At 32.6% G+C, this 20,133-nt stretch overlaps 1 protein-coding gene across 1 annotated transcript; it reads right to left on the bottom strand.

The window, feature by feature from the left end:
• Window positions 1–15,836: 15,836 nt before the first annotated feature.
• LOC136777145 (protein FAM200A-like) lies at window positions 15,837–17,942 on the bottom strand. Its single transcript, XM_066733219.1, has one exon. It carries the CDS (start codon window positions 17,940–17,942, stop codon window positions 15,837–15,839), a length of 2,106 nt encoding a protein of 701 aa, XP_066589316.1.
• Window positions 17,943–20,133: the final 2,191 nt, after the last annotated feature.

Consider the following 20,133-nt stretch of genomic DNA (forward strand, 5'->3'; position numbering starts at 1 on the left):
ATAATCTAAAGTAGTATGTACTGACAAATATAGACTCCCTTTTAAAATAAATATTTAAGTGACCTTCGTATGCTTGGCACTACGACTCCCAAAGTCAAAACATTATATGCTATTCAACTAATGTTTACAACTACTATAAGCACATGTATTGTTTATTATTTCCTGAAATACTTAGTTTTCCTAATAAGCAAAGCTACCTGTACTTTAAATTTGTCTTTAGACTCGTAAAGAAGAAGAAAAATAAACAATATTTAAGGATAAATGAAGTGTTTCATATATTACGTCCTATGATTCAGAAAGCAAAATGTAACTTCAAAGAATTTATCGTCTAATAATGAAGCTGCGAAATCCTTTAATAATTTCATTCTTTATTTGTGTTCTAATAAATTCTCAGGGTCATGGTAAAAGCTAGGCGTATGCTATAAGTAAATGAAATAAGACACTCGCAAAATAATAATTACGCTATAATAAATAATTAATTACATTTAATGTTATAAAGTTTTATTGAATGTAAAAATAAATAAAATATATGAAAAATGTAACAATACAAAATTTTATATTTTATAAATCCTCCTCGCAACTATCAAAATCTACGGTTTGAGGTAGCTCTTGCTCAAGCATGTAATTATTTACGTCATTTTCTTCGTGTATGCTTTCATTATACTCGTTACCTAAACATAAAGATATTTTTTTACAGTTATATATAATCTTTGTACAATGACCGACATATATGGTGCACTTGATACATGTAGGAACCGCCTTTTGGGGCCCCTCATTATCATTAACCCTAGACAGAGAAGTGCGAGTAAGCACACATTTTGGATTAAACATTTTTAATTTTATTATTCAAATTGGTTTTAATCTCAAATGTATGCTAACTCGCGCTTTCCGTCTTGAGTTACTGATGGTGAGGGGCTCCAAAAGGCGATTCCTAAATGCATCGATGGACACCATAGATGCCGGTCATTGTATACTAGTCGCTCCAAAGTAAGAATGTTTGGAAGTGCGTAAAGAAGTAGCGTATATATATTTTTTGATCGGTAGAAATTAGATTTATGAAGAGTTAATGTAAGAAAAGCGCAGAAGCATTTCAGTAAGTAGATCTCAGAGTATTTATAATTTACATACCGATGCACAAATGACCAAATTGTTTCATCATTTTAGAAAGTATATTTTTTATAATTGTGTGCTTGTTTAACACAACCAACGTTATAAATGTTCGTAATAGTAATGTTATTGAGAAAGATGAAAAGTGAAAATAGGAAATAACGAGTGTCTTTAGGAGGAAGAAAAAATTCACGTGGTTTCTAACGGGCTATCTCATTATGAACTACATAATATGATCTAGGAGTTTGTAATTGGAACAGTCTTCAGATTTTATTTGATTCTAAGGAGCATGAAAGCATTGCGATCTGTGATCAATGCGAAAACAGTTATCTTAGAACAAATATAGGTTTGTTAAGTCTATATTTGTTGAATTTAGTAATTCATTTCAAGAGAAGTTATTACGATATCAAAATTATTATTGATAAATTTAATAACACGTTTCTGATTCTTGGATGCCTTCCTATCATAATAAATTAACTGCTCATGATATCAGACGAAAACAGTTTCTTCTGCAATTTCTTATTGTAAGATCGATTCGTACGGACATTCAAATTCTATTATTTCATAAATACCAGTGTTATTTCAAGTAAAAGTATTATTCAACAAATATATATGTATGTGTCCTATTTGTCTGGAGATGATTCCAATTTAGTCTCATTTTAAATAGTTTAAATTGAACGTTTCTAATCCTGGATTTGGATTTATCGTTAACAGAAAGGAGTAATAGTGAGTGAAAGAGAGAGACGAAAAGGTAAATATAATAACTATACTCACTATTTTCTTCATCAATTATATGTGAAATCTGTTCTTGTGTATGATTTATTGATTGTTGCAAAAACTCGGCAATTTGTTGCTTAACTTGCAAATCATTTCTATCTAGAATTAAATATTGTTCTAGATTTGACCATGCTGTAGACAACCATTTATTGAATGAGTTGTTTATTTTTTTTTGTCTATTATAGTACGTTCCTCTTCTTAATTGAAAAAATGTTATTAAATATGTTTTAATTATTTGCATTACTCCATCTGAAACGAAATTATTACGATAAATATCATGCATAATACTTTCAAAACGGTGTACCTCAAATTGATTTGAAAGTTTTGCATTTATTCATTTTAACGCATTATTTATTAATATAGCAATGAAGATTAGCACTTTATATCATCTGTTGAAAATCATAAAATTACAGAATAATGTACCGCTTTTTTTACGCCTATAAATAATTTAAATATCTAGACCCCGTATAATTGTTTTTTCTATTTTCTTTATACTAAAAGCCCTGAAGGATATGATCATACTTTATAATATCTATGGTATAGTTTGACCACCGACTGTTACTTTGGATTAGAAGCAGTACAATAAATTTTTTTAATTTATCAGTAAAAGTGTTTAGTTTACATGAAAAGATTGTACTATTTTTATCGTAAAGCGTTTTGAAAGCTATGTACAACTTTCAACAGTATACAAAAATGTATATTCTATTTCAAGTATTTACAGAACTGAATACAAAAAATATGATTTCTATGGTAGTTTTATGGTGTTATCGAATTATATTTAAAGGTTATTAGTATTATCTTGTTTATAATAATCAAAGCGTCACAATATTTAATCCTTTAGAGTATATCAGAACACATGTATTCCAACAGCCACTTTAAACAAGACATATATTTGTCACAGTCCTTTGGGCATACCTTAGAATCATAAAATGTAATTTTGTTGATTGAAGCAACTACATTTACATAAAAGATAGATTCATATATAATATAAATAAGCGAAAAGAAAAATCAGACTTCAAAGGGAAGCATACAAAGTTTAAAAATGTATTGCTAGATGATTAAGGAATTTCACTGAATTAATCAATATAAGATTAAACATAAATTAATATTATTACAGAAAATAATACTATTATTGATAACATCAGTGTAACAATACATATTCTCAAAATCTAATTAATATAATTAAACAAAAAATGGTTTAGAAAGCATATGGTTAAGATATTAAACTAATTAGTTAGTTAAAAAATTGAGAAAGAGATTATATCTTTTAAAAAAATTATTTGTATAAAATATTGTACTTCTAAAACTCATTAAATCATATTAATTACTGAATTTGTATGTATTTAGAGCAGTTGGTTTCTGTTTCAGATTATATTAAAATAACACGTCACAAGCAATTATGAATATAATGAAGGAATACTAACATAAGAACTTGTCTAATGGAGAGTGGATACCCAAACGTTCCTTTAAATAGCGATGATAACGCTCTTGTGAATTATTTGTTTTATGTATCGCTTTATAAAACGATAAGGAATCGATGTCTGTCCTTTTTAGCCATTGTCTATCGAAATAAAGCAATAGTGGCGATAAGGTATCAAATATCTCCTCATGATTTTCTATTTCATCTAATAAATAATTGTAGCCTATATTAATGAAACTCGCTAGTAGTAAACAGAGATTCATCAGCATTTTAATATATTGCTTGGCTAATTTTTCATCATCAGCATTTAATTGTGATATTGTCTCATTTAATTTTAATTTCTTAATTTCTTTACTGATATTCTGTGAATAAAAATTAAGAAAAATATTAAAGACAATATTAAATACAGAATATGAAATTAGGAGGTACTTTCTTTGTTATTTTCTAAAATTATTAAATATATAGGGTGTACCATGTAAGATGTCCCAGAGTTCCAACAAAAAGTTCATTTATCCTTGTAACTATGAGAGGTATCAAGTTTTTGTATAGAATTTTTTCGAAAAGCTCCTTTAAATTCTCAATCTTAAAAGTCCTGTAATTTAGTTAATATCTCTTATAGCTACATAGAGATAAATTCATTTTTATGTCTTTACTCTGGTGCGCCATACATGGTATACCTTGTATATTTGTGAGAAAAAAATTGTGGCATTACATTGTATGGATGAAAAAGAAATTCCATAATATTCTTAAACACTATATAAAAAATATTTGAGAATTTAAAAATATTACATGAATTAAGTGAAAATAGCACCCCTTCGTTTGCGCTTCTGGAAATACTACGTTCACTGCTGAGTAGAGTGCTGTTTCGTAATCACTGGTAAATATCACAGGATTCATATTTGGTGCTAAATTATCATTAATTAATTTTAATGTTTTTATATACAAGTCTTTAGTCTTCCCCGACATGAGCGCCCATGCAAATGGAATAATCTAAGAAGTAGAAAATGATAACAATTTTAACATTGACCGTATTTTCAGAGATTCCATTACCTAATTCTAATTTTATTTCAAGAACAGTATATATTTCTGTTTTTTCTTCGCACGGGCTAAAAATATTAAAAGAAATAAAAAGTGCAACTGAAAACACTTATTGCAAAATCTATTTGCTTTTATACCATACTCTAAATAGTTTCAAAAAGCGTCACAGTGTGTATTCTGACAAAATTATGCAGATTTTAAATGTATGTATTTTAATTAATAATGGAGATACAGATATGATGCAAAATTTTAAATAAAGGTTTACATTAGTCTCTTTTAGAATTCAAAACTCATATTAATAGCTCCATATTTTTTTTTTAATATTTAGTTTGCCACTTTTGTTGAAACATGATACATAAAAACAGTATAATAACTAACCTTGTTAAATCTCTGCGTCATTATGGTGAAGACTTGATATACACCTTCCACTTTAGGCGCGGTTTTAAATGTACCATCAATAAAAAATTCTGTTGCACCGTTACATATTATTTGGGCAAAATTTTTGCAACCAAATACTATGCTCACGTATTCCGGATTTTCAGAGCAGGTGTATGTGTAAAAGCTTAACTTATACTTTTCCTCTTGCCCCTCATCATTTTTAAAGCTAAAATTTAAAATTCTCTTCCATTTTTCAGATGCTGCAATACAGCTTTGTACTTCCTTTATATTATTAGGATTAGGAGGCTTTAATACCCGACACCAATTTCTCAGCGTTTGCTTCAATTCATCGAAGCTTATAAATTGTATATCTTCAGGATATCTGCAGATAATAGAATATATTATTACCAAATATAGTAATTGTAATTATAGTGACAAAAGAAAGTTTTTATATGTTATTTATTTTAAAATAATAGTAATAAATTATAACGCTCAATGTACGTCTTTCAACCATTTTGAATAGCTTAATTTCTTGTAAACAAAATGTTTTCCAATAAGGTTTAAACATCTAAGCTAGTAAATTAAAGAAATTCTATGTTATATTCTACAGAATTGTACCATACTAAATCAAGGGAATATTTAAATTAGAATAAAAATTCGAAAACTTTCATATAGTTTCATATTTGACTGTATCATTCTGGGCACAAATTATTAAAAATTAGGTGCAATGTACGATTATAAATATGTAGTACAAGTTTTGTGGAAATAAACTTATCAGAACTACAATTCACTAAATTGTGCCTTTAATATGAAGTATAACATTATAAATAAGAGTATTAAAAGTTTAGAAAATCTGGCTGTATCTGATCAGTCATTGTTCTTTAAAATTATCCACTGATATTTATAAAGCACATAGTTAAAAAAAATTTAATACTAACTTTTCACTGCATTTGTCGTATATTTCTCGACTAGTTGCTAGCGACTCCAGGCATAACTCGCGAGCATATTTTCGAATTCTAGCTTTTTTCTCTACGGTAAAATCTGGACCGTGTAGATTATGCTCAGATTTCAATGTTATAATACCATCATGATTCATTATTGCTTTTCCAGCGCATAAACGATCTTTCCATGTTAAATATCTTAAAAATTAATTATTATTACTATATTAATAAATTGTTCATTTAATAGAAAAATTAAAAATATCATACGTGATAGTATTTCCATCTTTTTTTTTATACTGCCTGCGCTTGTAATATGTGTATCCATCCTGCAATATATTTTCGACTTTTCGAATTTTTAAAGGACTTTCCTTATCTACTGTACAAGGCTTCCGAACCCTTTTATTAATTGTCATTAATTGTTCAGACATTTTTTAATTTATAATGGCGATTGCAAATAAATGTTTAAAACGTTGTGATATATGTTGTGGAAAGGTTTCAATAAAACGCACAATGCATTAGGTTATGGAAAATGTTTATTATAGAGGTTGTTTCTCTAACAATGGGTCATAGGAAATTTCGTGTTATTTGACTATAGAAGTTTTACCTATAGTCAAATTACTGTTTTTTTTTTTAATTTAAGAATTAAACGTATTGACCGAGATTAATTGAGCAAAATGGTGTTTATAATAAATAATAGAATCAATTAACCTAAAATAACCACTAAAAGTTAACTATCTACGCTTTTATTAATTATGACAATGTATAGTAAGTGCTTCAGTGCTATAGTCAAATAACACAATCCTATGTTCCGATGTTAGAGAAAACCCCTGTATTTTACTTAGAAGTTGAGATTACTAATTGTTGGCCGAGCGCACCCAATAATTAGAAGAATAATTGGTTTTTCATGCGTAGTTAAAATTTACCATGTATTAAAATAAATCGATGCTTATGTTGTAAAATTAAAGATTAAAGCTGTGACGTAGACGTGAATATCTATATATTTTATTTATTTGCAGTAAATGTCGCGATAACAGTTTTACCATGACCCTGAGAATTTATTAGAACACAAATAAAGAATGAAATTATTAAAGGATTTCGCAGCTTCATTATTAGACGATAAATTCTTTGAAGTTACATTTTGCTTTCTGAATCATAGGACGTAATATATGAAACACTTCATTTATCCTTAAATATTGTTTATTTTTCTTCTTCTTTACGAGTCTAAAGACAAATTTAAAGTACAGGTAGCTTTGCTTATTAGGAAAACTAAGTATTTCAGGAAATAATAAACAATACATGTGCTTATAGTAGTTGTAAACATTAGTTGAATAGCATATAATGTTTTGACTTTGGGAGTCGTAGTGCCAAGCATACGAAGGTCACTTAAATATTTATTTTAAAAGGGAGTCTATATTTGTCAGTACATACTACTTTAGATTATCTAAAGATATTTCCAAAAATGCTTGAAAATATACCATTTAATCAGGCGTTCCCGAGTTCATTATTTTCGAAATTAGAGCGATAGATGATAGAATAAGCGTGGGAGAATGTATGTGAGGGTAGCGCACACATAATTTTACCCAAATCCACACCGATATGCAGATTTAAATTTAAATATTTGATCACCGTTATAGAATAATGACGCTATCTGATGCACTTTATACATTTTGCAACTATCCTCTTCAAATATTATTTTTCAAGGTAAAAGGGCCGTTGTAATTTGGAAAGTATTCTTCAATGAATATAAACATTTGAAGGAACATGAATCATCTCATTCGCTTACTGACATTCGACCTTGTACCATCTTCATTTTCTCCATTCCTTGGTGACCTAACTTCCTGGAGACTAAGGGTCTGTAAAACTTGGGTATGTCCTTGTTTCTTTTTTTAAAAATCTCCTATCGTATAAATACCTCAAATCCAAGTGCTGGTCAACTTCTATTCTAGGTAAATGAAAGTTCTTATAATGTATCTTATCTTCCAATATCCATTCACTAACAGCCTTACTTTTGTACTCATATATAGCCACACAAAGGTTACCATAGTGAGAGTCTGGATCATTTTTCCTATGACACGTAAACAATTTTCCATAATTATAAGCACACGCTATTCTTCCACTATATGCATCACTGATGTTCAACGGTTGATCTAAAGGCTGTTATTGTAAGCTTTAATATTGTTTATTTTATTTGACAATTAAATAAAAATATAAATATTTCATACGAGCAATATCGACAGTTGATTCCTGATCTTTTCCTATCAATCCCCATTTACACCATTCATAGTTTAGCTTTCCTTTTGTATCAATTCCAGAAACGAATCATGCTGTATGCTACAGGCAGTGACCACAATATATGGTGCGAGACAGGCTGGATAAATTGAAGGACCACTAAGATGCCCTCCTGCTGGAGCTGCGTATATAACCTGTTTTTAATTAAACTAACTTTAATTTATAATAATAGGAATCAAAATACTATCATGCATCATTATTATTTTATAAAGAAATAACTTTGTTATACAGCAATCGCTTACACATTTACTATTATAACATTACGTAACAATTATTGAAATGTCTAGGCCACATAAATATGCTTCTTAAATTAATGCTGTTTCATTCATTGGTCTATAAGGATTTCTTTCCTGTATTGAAACTCATCGAAACTGGATTTAACCTGTAACAAATATAAAATAACCACAAAGTATATTTCCCTAAAAATATATAATAACTTTCACGTTTTGTTATTAGTTAATACTCATCTGATATATTTTTCTTCTTTGTTATTTATGTAATCCTTTCCTTCTTTTCCGTAATTCCTTTTTCGAAATTAGTAATTTTGTTTACTATATAAAAGGAAGGTTAACTGAGCCATTTAACAGCTACGGACAGACCCCTTAGATATCCTTTCACCACTCTTATTTCTACTTCCCCTCGCCTGGTGTCAGATTATTGGGCCGAAGTGTAACTGCTACTTCGCAAGACTGCCAACTCAAATTGATCATTTTCAGGTTTTCTGTTGCTTTGTTGGGAATCCTACTTTCCATATTATAACGGCCCTTAACTAAAGAGTATACACACTTTTTGAACACCCAGTATCATGTGTATACTTTTCTCTTGACCTGAATATAGCATTTTTTCGGCCATAATACCTTTCGGCCATAATACTTTTCGGCCATAATACCTTTCGGCCATAATACTGTTCGGCCATATGGGATACTACCAAGATTTAGATCATTTTTTTACTATTTTTAAGAGATATTCTTCTTTTACAAAACTTATACGAATCATGGCAATTTGTTTTTTTTTCAGTAATAATAGTATTAGATCTACGAATTTATCAATCGAACTTCTACAAAGAGCAGAATATGCAGTGATTCGAATAGTACAAAGATTGGTTTTTTGTGATGAATATCATACATTAAACAATAAAAGTTTACTCTCAGAGAAAAATAGACTTTCTTCTCTTGATCCTTTCATCGATGAGAATGGTATTATAAGAGTAGGAGGAAGAATTAGAAAAGCGATTATTTCTTGTAGTAAACGACATCCTATAATAATGCCACGAAGTAATCATGTCACTGATTTGATTATAAAATATTATCATAATAAGAATTATCATTCCGTTACCCAGAATACTTTGTATGCTATAAGGGAAGTTTATTGGATTATAGATGGTAGAAATCAAATAAAGAAAAATATACGTCGATGTATTGTATGTTTTAAGGCTAATCCACGACTAATAAGTTGCAAAATGGGAGATTTACCTAGGTGTCAGAATACGTCAATCTCGACCTTTCAATAATGTGGGGGTAGATTTTTGTGGTCCTTTTCATATTAAAGAAAAGAAATATCGCAATAAAAACTTTATAAAATGTTACGTAGCAATTTATGTTTGCATGGTAGTTAAAGCCGTACATATTGAAGTAGTTGAAGACCTATCTTCTGAAGCATTTTTAGCATCATTAAGTCGTTTTGTATCACGAAGAGGTCTTCCTGAGAATATTTATTCTGATAATGGGTCTAATTTTAAGGGTGCTCATAACGAATTGAATAATTTATATATCCTATTTAATACAATTGAATTTAAGAACAAACTCCATTATTATACGAATGTAAATAAGATCCGATGGCATTTTATTCCCCCACGCGCCCCAAATTTTGGTGGTCTTTGGGAAATTTTCGTTAAACAATTCAAACACCACTTTAAGAGGGTAGCTTAGGTCAAACGATTCACTCATGCTGAATTTGTAACCTTTACTGATGAGGTAGAAGCAATACTTAACTCACGACCTATAACGCAAATGTCTAATGATATCAATGATCTGACTGCTTTGACCCCAGGTCATTTTCTAATAGGCGATTCAATAAGAAGCTTACCAGAACCAAATTATCAAACTATACCCGTTAATAGATTATCCGCTTGGGAAACTATTAAATAACTAAAACAAGAATTTTGGACACGATGGCATAAAGAATATTTAAGCAGTTTAAACATTCGATCTAATAAGACTAATAAGATTCTAGATTTGAAAAAGGACTTATTGGTTTTGATAAAAGAAGACAATGTACCATGTATGAATTGGCCTTTGGGAAGAATTGAAATTTTACATCCTGGTGATGATAATGTAATACGAAGTGTCACTATTCGAACTAAAAATAGATTAAAAACACGACCAACTACTAAAATAGCAGTTCTTCCTATAGAGTGATGAAAGTTATCATTAATAATTTTGATAGTTTAATTATGTCATCGCAATTTATTATTATAAACAAAATTTTACAAATTTAAGTTTATTTTGTACTTTGGATTCAATTATGAATTACAATTTTTTCAATCCTCTTTCAAAAGGGAGGGGTAGTATGAACGCGCTTGCGTTGTAAAGGCCCGTTTTTATTAATTATGGTTTGATATTATTTCATGGAAATATGTTTAGCTTATATATATGAATATATTACCACATTCGGAGTATCGATTTGATATAAGATACTTCGGTTTCCTAGGAGACAAGTTATTAAAAAAAGAGGAAGGAAGAACTGTGATTTTCCCATTACTATAAAAACTTTTGTCAAGCTAAGACATAAGAGGTTTATTATATAGAAATTATATCTTTAACAAGTGTAATTTTATTGTAATTATTCAATAATGTGTAATAAACAAGAATTGTAAAGTAATTCTTCAAAATACTATTGAAAATCCGAAACACAGTCATTACGGATTAATTTTCGTAGTGATATACGATTCTAAGATCGTACAATTATGTAATCATTTTTCCATCTGGTTTACAAAATGACTGTAGATAGGCTTTATTTATGTTTCTTTGCCTGCCGAATCTAGTCTAGGCAAATTAACATTTTGACTGTATGTAAGAGGTTGAGGGCTAAAAAAAATTTTAGTCGGTTGGGAAAGGTGTCAGAAATAAGATGCTATGATGCTCGCCTTGTGTGATTTCTTTAATTCCAATATTACTCCTGCAAATTAAAAAAAACCATTATGTAAAACTGAGTTTTAGCATCTAATAGTTTTCAATGGTTGTAATTGTTCAATCTTAACGATATTTTACAAAAAGTTACTTTAACCTATTAGCATTACGTATGCAAAACCCTACCCTTGTACATGCAATAGTTTTTGCATAATTGAAAAGTTAATTAAAAATTCGTCGAAACTTTGAATGATTGCACAGACTAATGCAGCCATTTAAGATCATCCCCGATTTTTTTTGCAATAAAGGGAGCCTAAATAATATTCTGCAAGAATTTGTTGATAATTGTCATTTTTGCGGCTACCAGGATTTTTTAAAGAAAATTAAGATTTTTTTATTTGTTAATTAAGTCTGCCAACAAGCGAATTATCAATATATTCAAAATTTGAAGACACCTAAAGAAAGCGCTTGAAAAAACGCATGTTTCTAAAAAAATTATCAAAATATATTGTACAGATTTTTTGTAACAATGCCTCAAAGTCTTCATTAGTTTACGGTGGTAATATACCAAGTAGAGACATTTTTAAAAGTGCAATCGGTAGAGCATATCATATAGTATTACAAACCAAATGCTGTTTAAATAAATTATGAGCTTCTTTAAAAATTTTATAATTAAAGTCCTCCCGACCGACCGAAAAGTGTAGCGTGCCCGGCCAAGCGCAGTGGTGGGGATAACAGATGACAGTGAAGCTAAACTCGACTGCGCGACTTCAAAATGAAGGCGCGCAACAAAAATTAAATATCTCGGCGTCTAGGCAAGTTAAATTGATGTTTTGTTTTTAAATTTTATACGCCGGAAAGAATACAACGCATTGGCGGACTCAATTTTCATCTATCTCCAAACATTCTGGCGACACGAGATGCGTTACACATTCAACAATTTTGTACATGGCTAATACTTAATTAAAACAAATCTATACAAAATATTATAACAATTTTTCCTTCAACTGATTGATGAATATCATCAGGCACTTATTGGACCTTCTCAAAATTTCCAAGAGTACTATAAAAACCCAACGGCAGAACTTTTAGCTTCACACTGTAACGTTGCGTTCCCGCAGCGTTACAATAGCTGCCATCTAGCGCTTTGCTAATCTCAAGCGCTAGATAGGCGGGTCGCGTGCGAACTAGGGAGTTATCAACCGATAAGTATTGATCTAGGATCGATAACTTGTCGGCTTCCTAGTGTCGCGCGATGGGTGTAGCGGGGCAGCGGCGGGACAGGCGCAAGGCCTTACCTGCTCCCGCGAACTGCCCCGACACACGTAGTTTAGATATCAAAGGTGACACATAGTGCCCAGGATTTTCCCCGCCGCCGAGAGTGACCCGGCGACAGAGCAGCAGCCGCCGCATAAGTGAAAACGGAGAAAACGTGCGGTTAAGTGCGATGACTGCCACCCTGCCGCCAACCCATACCGGACAGCGGAGCCTACCAGCCCTTTGGGCCATTGTCGAGAGCAAAGAGAAATAGAGAGAGACGAGAGCGAGAGCGAAGAGAGAGAGAGAGAGAGAGAGAGAGAGAGAAAGGAAAGAGCGAGAAAGAGACGAGAGAGATAGAGAAGAGAGCCAGCCCGTGAAGCAGAAGTAAGGGTGATTATTCGTTTAGTGTTAAAGTCCTGTGACGCCCCGGGGTGTGCTAGGGCTTTAGGGCTCGTAGCACCGAACGGTTTTATAGGGAACCACTGGCCCTGCTCACCTGTCACGGGTAAGCGGGCAACTTAGCGGAGTGGTCATTCCGTCGGACCTGTAACGCATGTCATATTGTGTAGAATCGCGAATTAGCCAGAGGGTTCGCGATTACATTGACTCGTTGTGAGTTCGACCGTTAACAGGGACGTTCCCTTCAGTCATTTCAAGGCCGCGGACTTAGGATAATTATCGTGAGGACTCGCGACCTTAGGCGTCCGAAAGTAAACAACCCGGGTCGTTGTTGTGTTCGAGTACGCGGGAACGGAGTGAGTGCGAATAACCAGTGTTGCCAGAAAGTAGACCGTCGGTCTACAGAATTTCCCCCTCCACTTACCACCACAGATGCAGGCTCGTTTGCGTGAGCCATCCCCGCTTCTCGATGGTCACGAGCACAAGCGAAGCGTCCATACATGTGTCGACTGGCTTCGCTCGCTCTCGGCTATCCTCAGATTAAAAAGAGAGCAGAGATACTTTCTCGGACCTCTCTGTCTTTCTCGCTGTTAGCGTCTAGCAGAAGTTCGAGGCAAAATCTTTCCGCTTCGCTTTGCCGAAAATCTATGAATCTTCGATGTTATTTACATTTGCAGGACAATGCCTTTATTCATGTTTTTCAGCATATTTATTTATAAGCATTGACTTATTTAAATCAATAATAAATTAAGGAAATGCGTATTTGATATATAATAATTATCTTAACTACAAATTCTTCGTTATATTTCGTTTATTTCCGTAAGATCTGCATTTCTTTAATTTATTATTGATTTTTGTGAGTCAATAACCATTAAAAAAAAATTTAATCATAAAAAAAAAAAAAAAAAAAAAAGCACCGAGCGGGAATCGAACTCGGACCCACGAATTGCCACGCGGTTACCTTACCGCCTGAGCCACGAGGCTTCTTCGATGTCTTATAAACAGAAAGTCTTCATACGGACTTGAAATACCGTATAAATAAACGATCAACTGACAGCTATATTCATTATTATTCTGTCATAAGGGAACAAATATTGAAGAATAATTGTGTATTGAATATTTTTCGTAAGCTTTTCCAATTGCCCAGAACGAAGATAAATAATCAACGCTCGTAGCATTGGCATATTATAAGTGCGACAAGGAGCGGCTATCGAATCTCTCTGTTTTTCTCGCTTGTTAGCGTCTAGCAGAAGATTCGAGGCAAAATCTTTCCGCTTCGCTTTGCCAAAAATCTATCAATATTCGGTGTTATTTACATCTGCAGGACAATGCCTTTATTCATGTTTTTCAGCATATTTATTTATAAGCATTGACTTATTATAATCAATAATAAATTAAGGAAATGCGCATGTGATATGTAATAATTACTTTAAATACAATTTCATCGTTATAATTCCGTAATATCTGCATTTCTTTAATTTATTATTGATTTTTGTGAGTCAATGGCCATTAAAAAAAAATTTAATCATAAAAAAAAAAAAAAAAAAAAAGCACCGAGCGGGAATCGAACTCGGACCCACGAATTGCCACGCGGTTGCCTTACCGCCTGAGCCACGAGGCTTCTTCGATGTCTTATAAACAGAAAGTCTTCATACGGACTTGAAATACCGTATAAATAAACGATCAACTGACAGCTTTATTCATTATTATTCTGTCATAAGGGAATAAAAATTGAAGAATAATTATATGTTGAATTGTTTTTAAAAGCTTTTCCAATAGCCAAGAACGAAGATAAATAATCAACGCTCGTAGCATTGGCATATATTATGAGTGCGATAAGGAGCGGCTATCGGACCTCTCTCTCTCTCTTTCTCTCTCTCTCAGTCGCGTCTTTGTTTTCCTTCTTCCTTTAGGGGAAAGCACGTGCGTTTATTACCACAACAATTCTTACCTCAGAAATATTATGTTCTGTAATGTATTTATATGTACATATAGATCAATACGTATTATGTACATAGGCAACGCTAAAATTAAGTATTAATTTCTCTAAACATAAGACTCTCTATTAAAACCATTTACTAAATAAGCTTGAGAATCAAATATTGAAATATAAGTAAAATTACATTACTTACTTTCATTGCGAGCTTTTTATTCCCGAACAGCTATTCGGCACTCGCAATGTAAATATACACGAGCGACAGGTAGGAAGCGATTAATCAAAACAAAGAGTTTTTATGACTACCTAGATCTATGCAGTATTTAAAGGATTACATATACTTATTTCTATATATATGTAATAATTATACATAATATGGAAAGACTTTTCTCTCTGTGCAAGGAAGAGCTAATCCAAACAGCGTGCGAGAGAGAGACCGCTGCTTAGTGCGCGGGAAAAGGACAGCGTGATAAACACGCAGTGTTTATTACCTGAAGCAAAAATTAAAGGCCGTTGAACCCAGACAATATAGGCCAAGTCGAACAGCTGATCTCTGAAATTGATTGAAGAATTAAGAACCTTCATTTTATTAAAGTGATTTCGCGAGTAATAGAAGGTAAATCATCTTTTAATTTATCCACTGCTCCGAATATATAGCAACTCCTACACCGTACTCACTCCTCGAACGATGTTTCTGCTCTTCCTTTCTCTCCTACCAATCACCTTCGGACACACCTGTATGGAAGAATCCTAACATTTTGGGGACTATTTTTTTTTTTTTTTTTTTAAGGGGAAAATGCTTTATGCATTCTCTGTGAACTTATAGGGTTATGTGGGACTCCATTCGGCTATTCCGTATGTTTACCCACTAAAAACCCCTGTTTGAATGCTACGTTTTTTAGCTCTGCAAAGTAGTCGCTCAAAGCAGACTCTACATAATGAAGCTTTGCAGAGTAGTCGCTCATAGCAGACTTTATATATTTTTGCTCTGCAAAGTAGTCGCTCAAAGCAGACTCTACATATTTCTGCTTTGCAGAGTAGTCGCTCATAGCAGACTTTATATATTTTTGCTCTGCAAAGTAGTCGTTCAAAGCAGACTCTACATGTTTCAGCTTTGCAGAGTAGTCGCTCAAAGCAGACTTTACAGTTTATTTCATTCTTTTTTATATGTTCTCTTCATCCTCATCCACTTCTTCATTATGCACATCTGAAGCAGCTTGTAAATGTATCTTTTTCTTTTTCTTTTCTGGTGTAGAGGAGTATAAATTATTACTTTTCATTAAATCAATGTGACCCTTTGTGATGTTCATTGAGAGAGATGTTTCATTTCTACACCTAAGTGCGTATTTTAAAACGCATATTGCATTTAAAGTGTCAGCACCAATTTTATTTCGTTTGCTAGTTTTGCAATCAGGTATTATTGAGAAACATCTCTCTGCTTCTGCATTTGAGTGAGGAAGAGATCTCACCAAACATAACAATGATCGCAATTGTGGATATTTCAATTCGTCATTATTATCTTTTTCCGAACATATTGCTATCCACATTTCATCAAAGGGTAATTTCGACCAATAACTTCTAACTTCTGGACTTTCTTTGCGATAAAGATATATCCATTCTTTCGCAATAGAACGTTCATCGAAAGTACCTAGTTGACGGCATATATGTAATAATGTAACACCACTTTTTTCTCGATCATCATGAAATAGTGCTATATTTGCCTTTAGAATATTTAAATTTTCTAAAAATTTATTACATAGGGGAAACCTTTTGCGGATTTCCTCACTTGCTTTTATTAAGAAACATAAACAATTTGGTCTAATTACTTCTGCGTGTTCCACTGTGAGTTTCGAATCCATTATTTCATCTTCCAAAAAATGTGCACATTCTGAACCTACGTCTATTTCCGTAAGGTCAAGTTGATTAGATTTTTTTGAAAAATCAATATTATGCAAATTTGGTAAAAATATCTCTTTTTGCAATATTGCTGGTTTTAAAAATTTATTTGCAAAAAACATCAGAAAGTTTATCGATGCTTCATGCAACAATTGGATTTTTGTTTCTTTAGCTTGGAAAGAAGCATTGAAAGAATTAAATCTCTCCAGTACAGGTTCCAAAAATAATAAATATGCTTTTGTCTCGCTATTTTGCATTATGACAAGAAGCTCCTCTGCTTGATTTACTTTCTCAGCCATTTGTTCTAATAGAAATTGATGTAATGTTGACCACAGTTCTAATATACGCTTTATGCAATTATGGCGCGAAAGACATCTAGTTTCAGCGTATTTCAATAATTTTTTGCTGTCATTTTCCAATGCTATCTGTAAATCATCAAATATAGCAGTTCTTTTGCTACTCAAATTGATGAAAGATACTAGTTTTTTAATAAAGTTATCTAGTGGTAGTGGTATAGTTTTACAAGCATGAGAAGCTGCCAGTGCAGAGGAGTGACAAATGCAAGGCATTGTTATTAATTGTGGACATTTTTGCAATAGCTTCGTTTGAAAAGATTCATGCTTTCCGATCATTACTGAAGCATTATCACAGGTCAATCCAGTAATCTGTGAAAATGGTATTTCATGACGAATTAATTCATTACTGAATGCGGTAAATAGTTTATCTGCAGAACAATCACTTGCATCTAAATTAATTAACTGCAATAAATCTATTTGAACGCATATCGATTTTCTGTCCACATATCGTGTAAGCAATGTCATTTTCTTTTCATTTGTTATATCTGTAGTTTCATCTACAAACACAGAAAATTTATTAGTTTTTAAATTATCAGCTATTCGTTTTGTTTCATAAGTGCACAGAACGTTATTCACAATCTTAGTTGCTTTGGTTCTACCAAGGGACATAGATTGCAAAACATTTGGTTCTTTACCTATATCTTGAAACAATTTCAATAACTCTGCACTGTATAAGAATGAAAGATTATGTTCAGCAAAAAAAGCTGCTACTTTTATTTCCGCTGCTTTTACCCTATCATTGAAATTAAATTGCTCATCTGTTGAACAAGTAGGAGATTCTGCATCAAAGTCTTCAGGCTTTTCCAGACGTTTAACATTATTTGAATGTATTTGACGCGAAGCATGCCTTTTGACTTGTGATAAACCACCTACATATTCTTTGTCACACGCAAGACAATAAAATTTGGAATCATCATTTTGTGCTTTTTGCAACCACACTTTCCAAGAAGGATCATAGTCCAGCCAATCATTGCGAAACATTGCTTTCGTTTTTTTTGGATTATCATTTGAATCCATTTTTCCCGATTTTGATTGTACTGTTAGTTTTTAAATACCAAATTTTTTGTATATTATAACGTAATATAATAATATTTCAGTACTCACAATTGAAGATTTTTTAATCCAAATTTCCTGATGTCAGTAAGGAAGTGACCCTTCGGCGTTGTAAATAACTGCTGTTCCACAATTATGCACCGAACAATAAACAATTTTATTTAACAAATTGCTTTTGGGACACAAATTAAACACCAAAAATTCACTTTAATCTTCACTACTTTTATCACCTCGAAATTTTAAGTCGTTTAAATATCAGTGATTTAAACCGACTGAACGAATCTACAGATATTTTCTTCAAACTTATGTGATTGTTTACATCTATGGCTGACAAGTATACAGTAGCTACATTTCGACAGTAAACCTAAACATTGAGAGCGTGGCCTTAACTATCAACTTTGTGAGGAACTGTATCATATTGACATCGTCCGAAAGTCCTATTTCATAATCGATCAGTTATAATGGATCGTCTGATCAGGCAGTTTGCACAGTAAGTAGTTTATTAATATGTAAAATACTCTATTCGGGAATTTGAGAGCATAGATAAAAGGTTAATCGTTAAAGGATATTTCTTACAGTACTTATTATATTAATTTTTATTAGTTATTAATAATTAATTAAGATTAGTATTGTGAGAAGAGTAAATAAATTTGATGACCTTCCCCTATTCACCAAACTTTCTTAGATAAATTCGTTAACCATTCTAATGCTTAAAATTCGATCACTTTCAATTCATATACAGGAAGGTATTTGTAATAATAAATTATGTCAATCGTATTATAACATTTAATTATTTTATCTATGCTTATCAGATTAATTGTAATGAGCGACACATCCAATACATACATAATGAAGTGTCACGGATTTAACTCCTTTTATTAATTTCAAATTTTTTCTTTCTTTACAGAATGTCTCACGAACAGCGACTTCAGCGAAGTAAGTACACTTTAATTATGAATCTAAATATTTCATAATGTAGATTTTTTTTAATTAATTGTATTTTATTAAATTTCTTATATTTATATAGACGGTGCCACTTCCAATGCAGCTGCGCTGCAGTATTACGACCAGCGCTTGGATTCCATCGAAGGAACCCTTCAAGCGCTGGTCCGGCAGCAGCAGCAGCACGTGCTGCACCAGCAAATGGTGTTGGTGCAGCAGCAACAACAGCCACGGCAGCAGCAACAGCAGCAGCAACAACAGCCACGGCAGCAACAGCAGCAGCCACGGCAGCAACAGCAGCAGCAACAGCAACAACAACGACTGCACCGCCTCCACCCTGGGCCACAGCGGCAGCCTTCGGCTGGTTCAGGAGCAGTGGCGCAAAGGACAGTCCCTCGTGGTAATATTTCATTATTAATCAATCCCTAACATTCCTTTTTGCAAAAAACATATCACTTTTTGATTAAATATAATGTTAACAATCTTAAAATTATGTTACAGTCAGAGGAACAGATGGCGGGAAAGCGCGCCGTCATTGGGACCACATGAGGGGTGGTGGCAGAGGAGGAAGAGTGAGAGGAGGAGTGAGAGGTGGAGGAGTGAGAGGAGGAGGAGTGAGAGGAAGAGGAGTAGGAGGAAGAGGAAGAGGACGAGGTGGAAGGGGGAATTGGGAGGGGACTGGTGGTAACACCGTAGTGTATAAAAATTTCCATTTTTATTAAATAAAAATCTAAAATGAAATTATTGTAGTTCATATTTACTTAGTGCCGATTCCTCTTTCAAACACACATCACAATACCAAATTCCCACACCTTATCAATTATAATAAGTCCTCAAGGTATGAGCAAATAGTCCCGAAAATGTTAGGATTCTTCCATACAGGTGTGTCCGAAGGTGATTGGTAGGAGAGAAAGGAAGAGCAGAAACATCGTTCGAGGAGTGAGTGCGGTGTAGGAGTTGCTATATATTCGGAGCAGTGGATAAATTAAAAGATGATTTACCTTCTATTACTCGCGAAATCACTTTAATAAAATGAAGGTTCTTAATTCTTCAATCAATTTCAGAGATCAGCTGTTCGACTTGGCCTATATTGTCTGGGTTCAACGGCCTTTAATTTTTGCTTCAGGTAATAAACACTGCGTGTTTATCACGCTGTCCTTTTCCCGCGCACTAAGCAGCGGTCTCTCTCTCGCACGCTGTTTGGATTAGCTCT

Source organism: Prorops nasuta, unplaced genomic scaffold (genome assembly GCF_024137725.1).
Source record: "Prorops nasuta isolate Cenicafe-Biocafe unplaced genomic scaffold, Cenicafe_Pnas_1.2 PNAS00010, whole genome shotgun sequence".
Taxonomy (NCBI): Eukaryota; Metazoa; Arthropoda; class Insecta; order Hymenoptera; family Bethylidae; genus Prorops; species Prorops nasuta.

Coding starts and splice junctions, on each gene's coding strand:
- LOC136777145 (XM_066733219.1), bottom strand. CDS start 17,942: ATGGATTCAAATGATAATCCAAAAAAAACGAAAGCAATGTTTCGCAAT.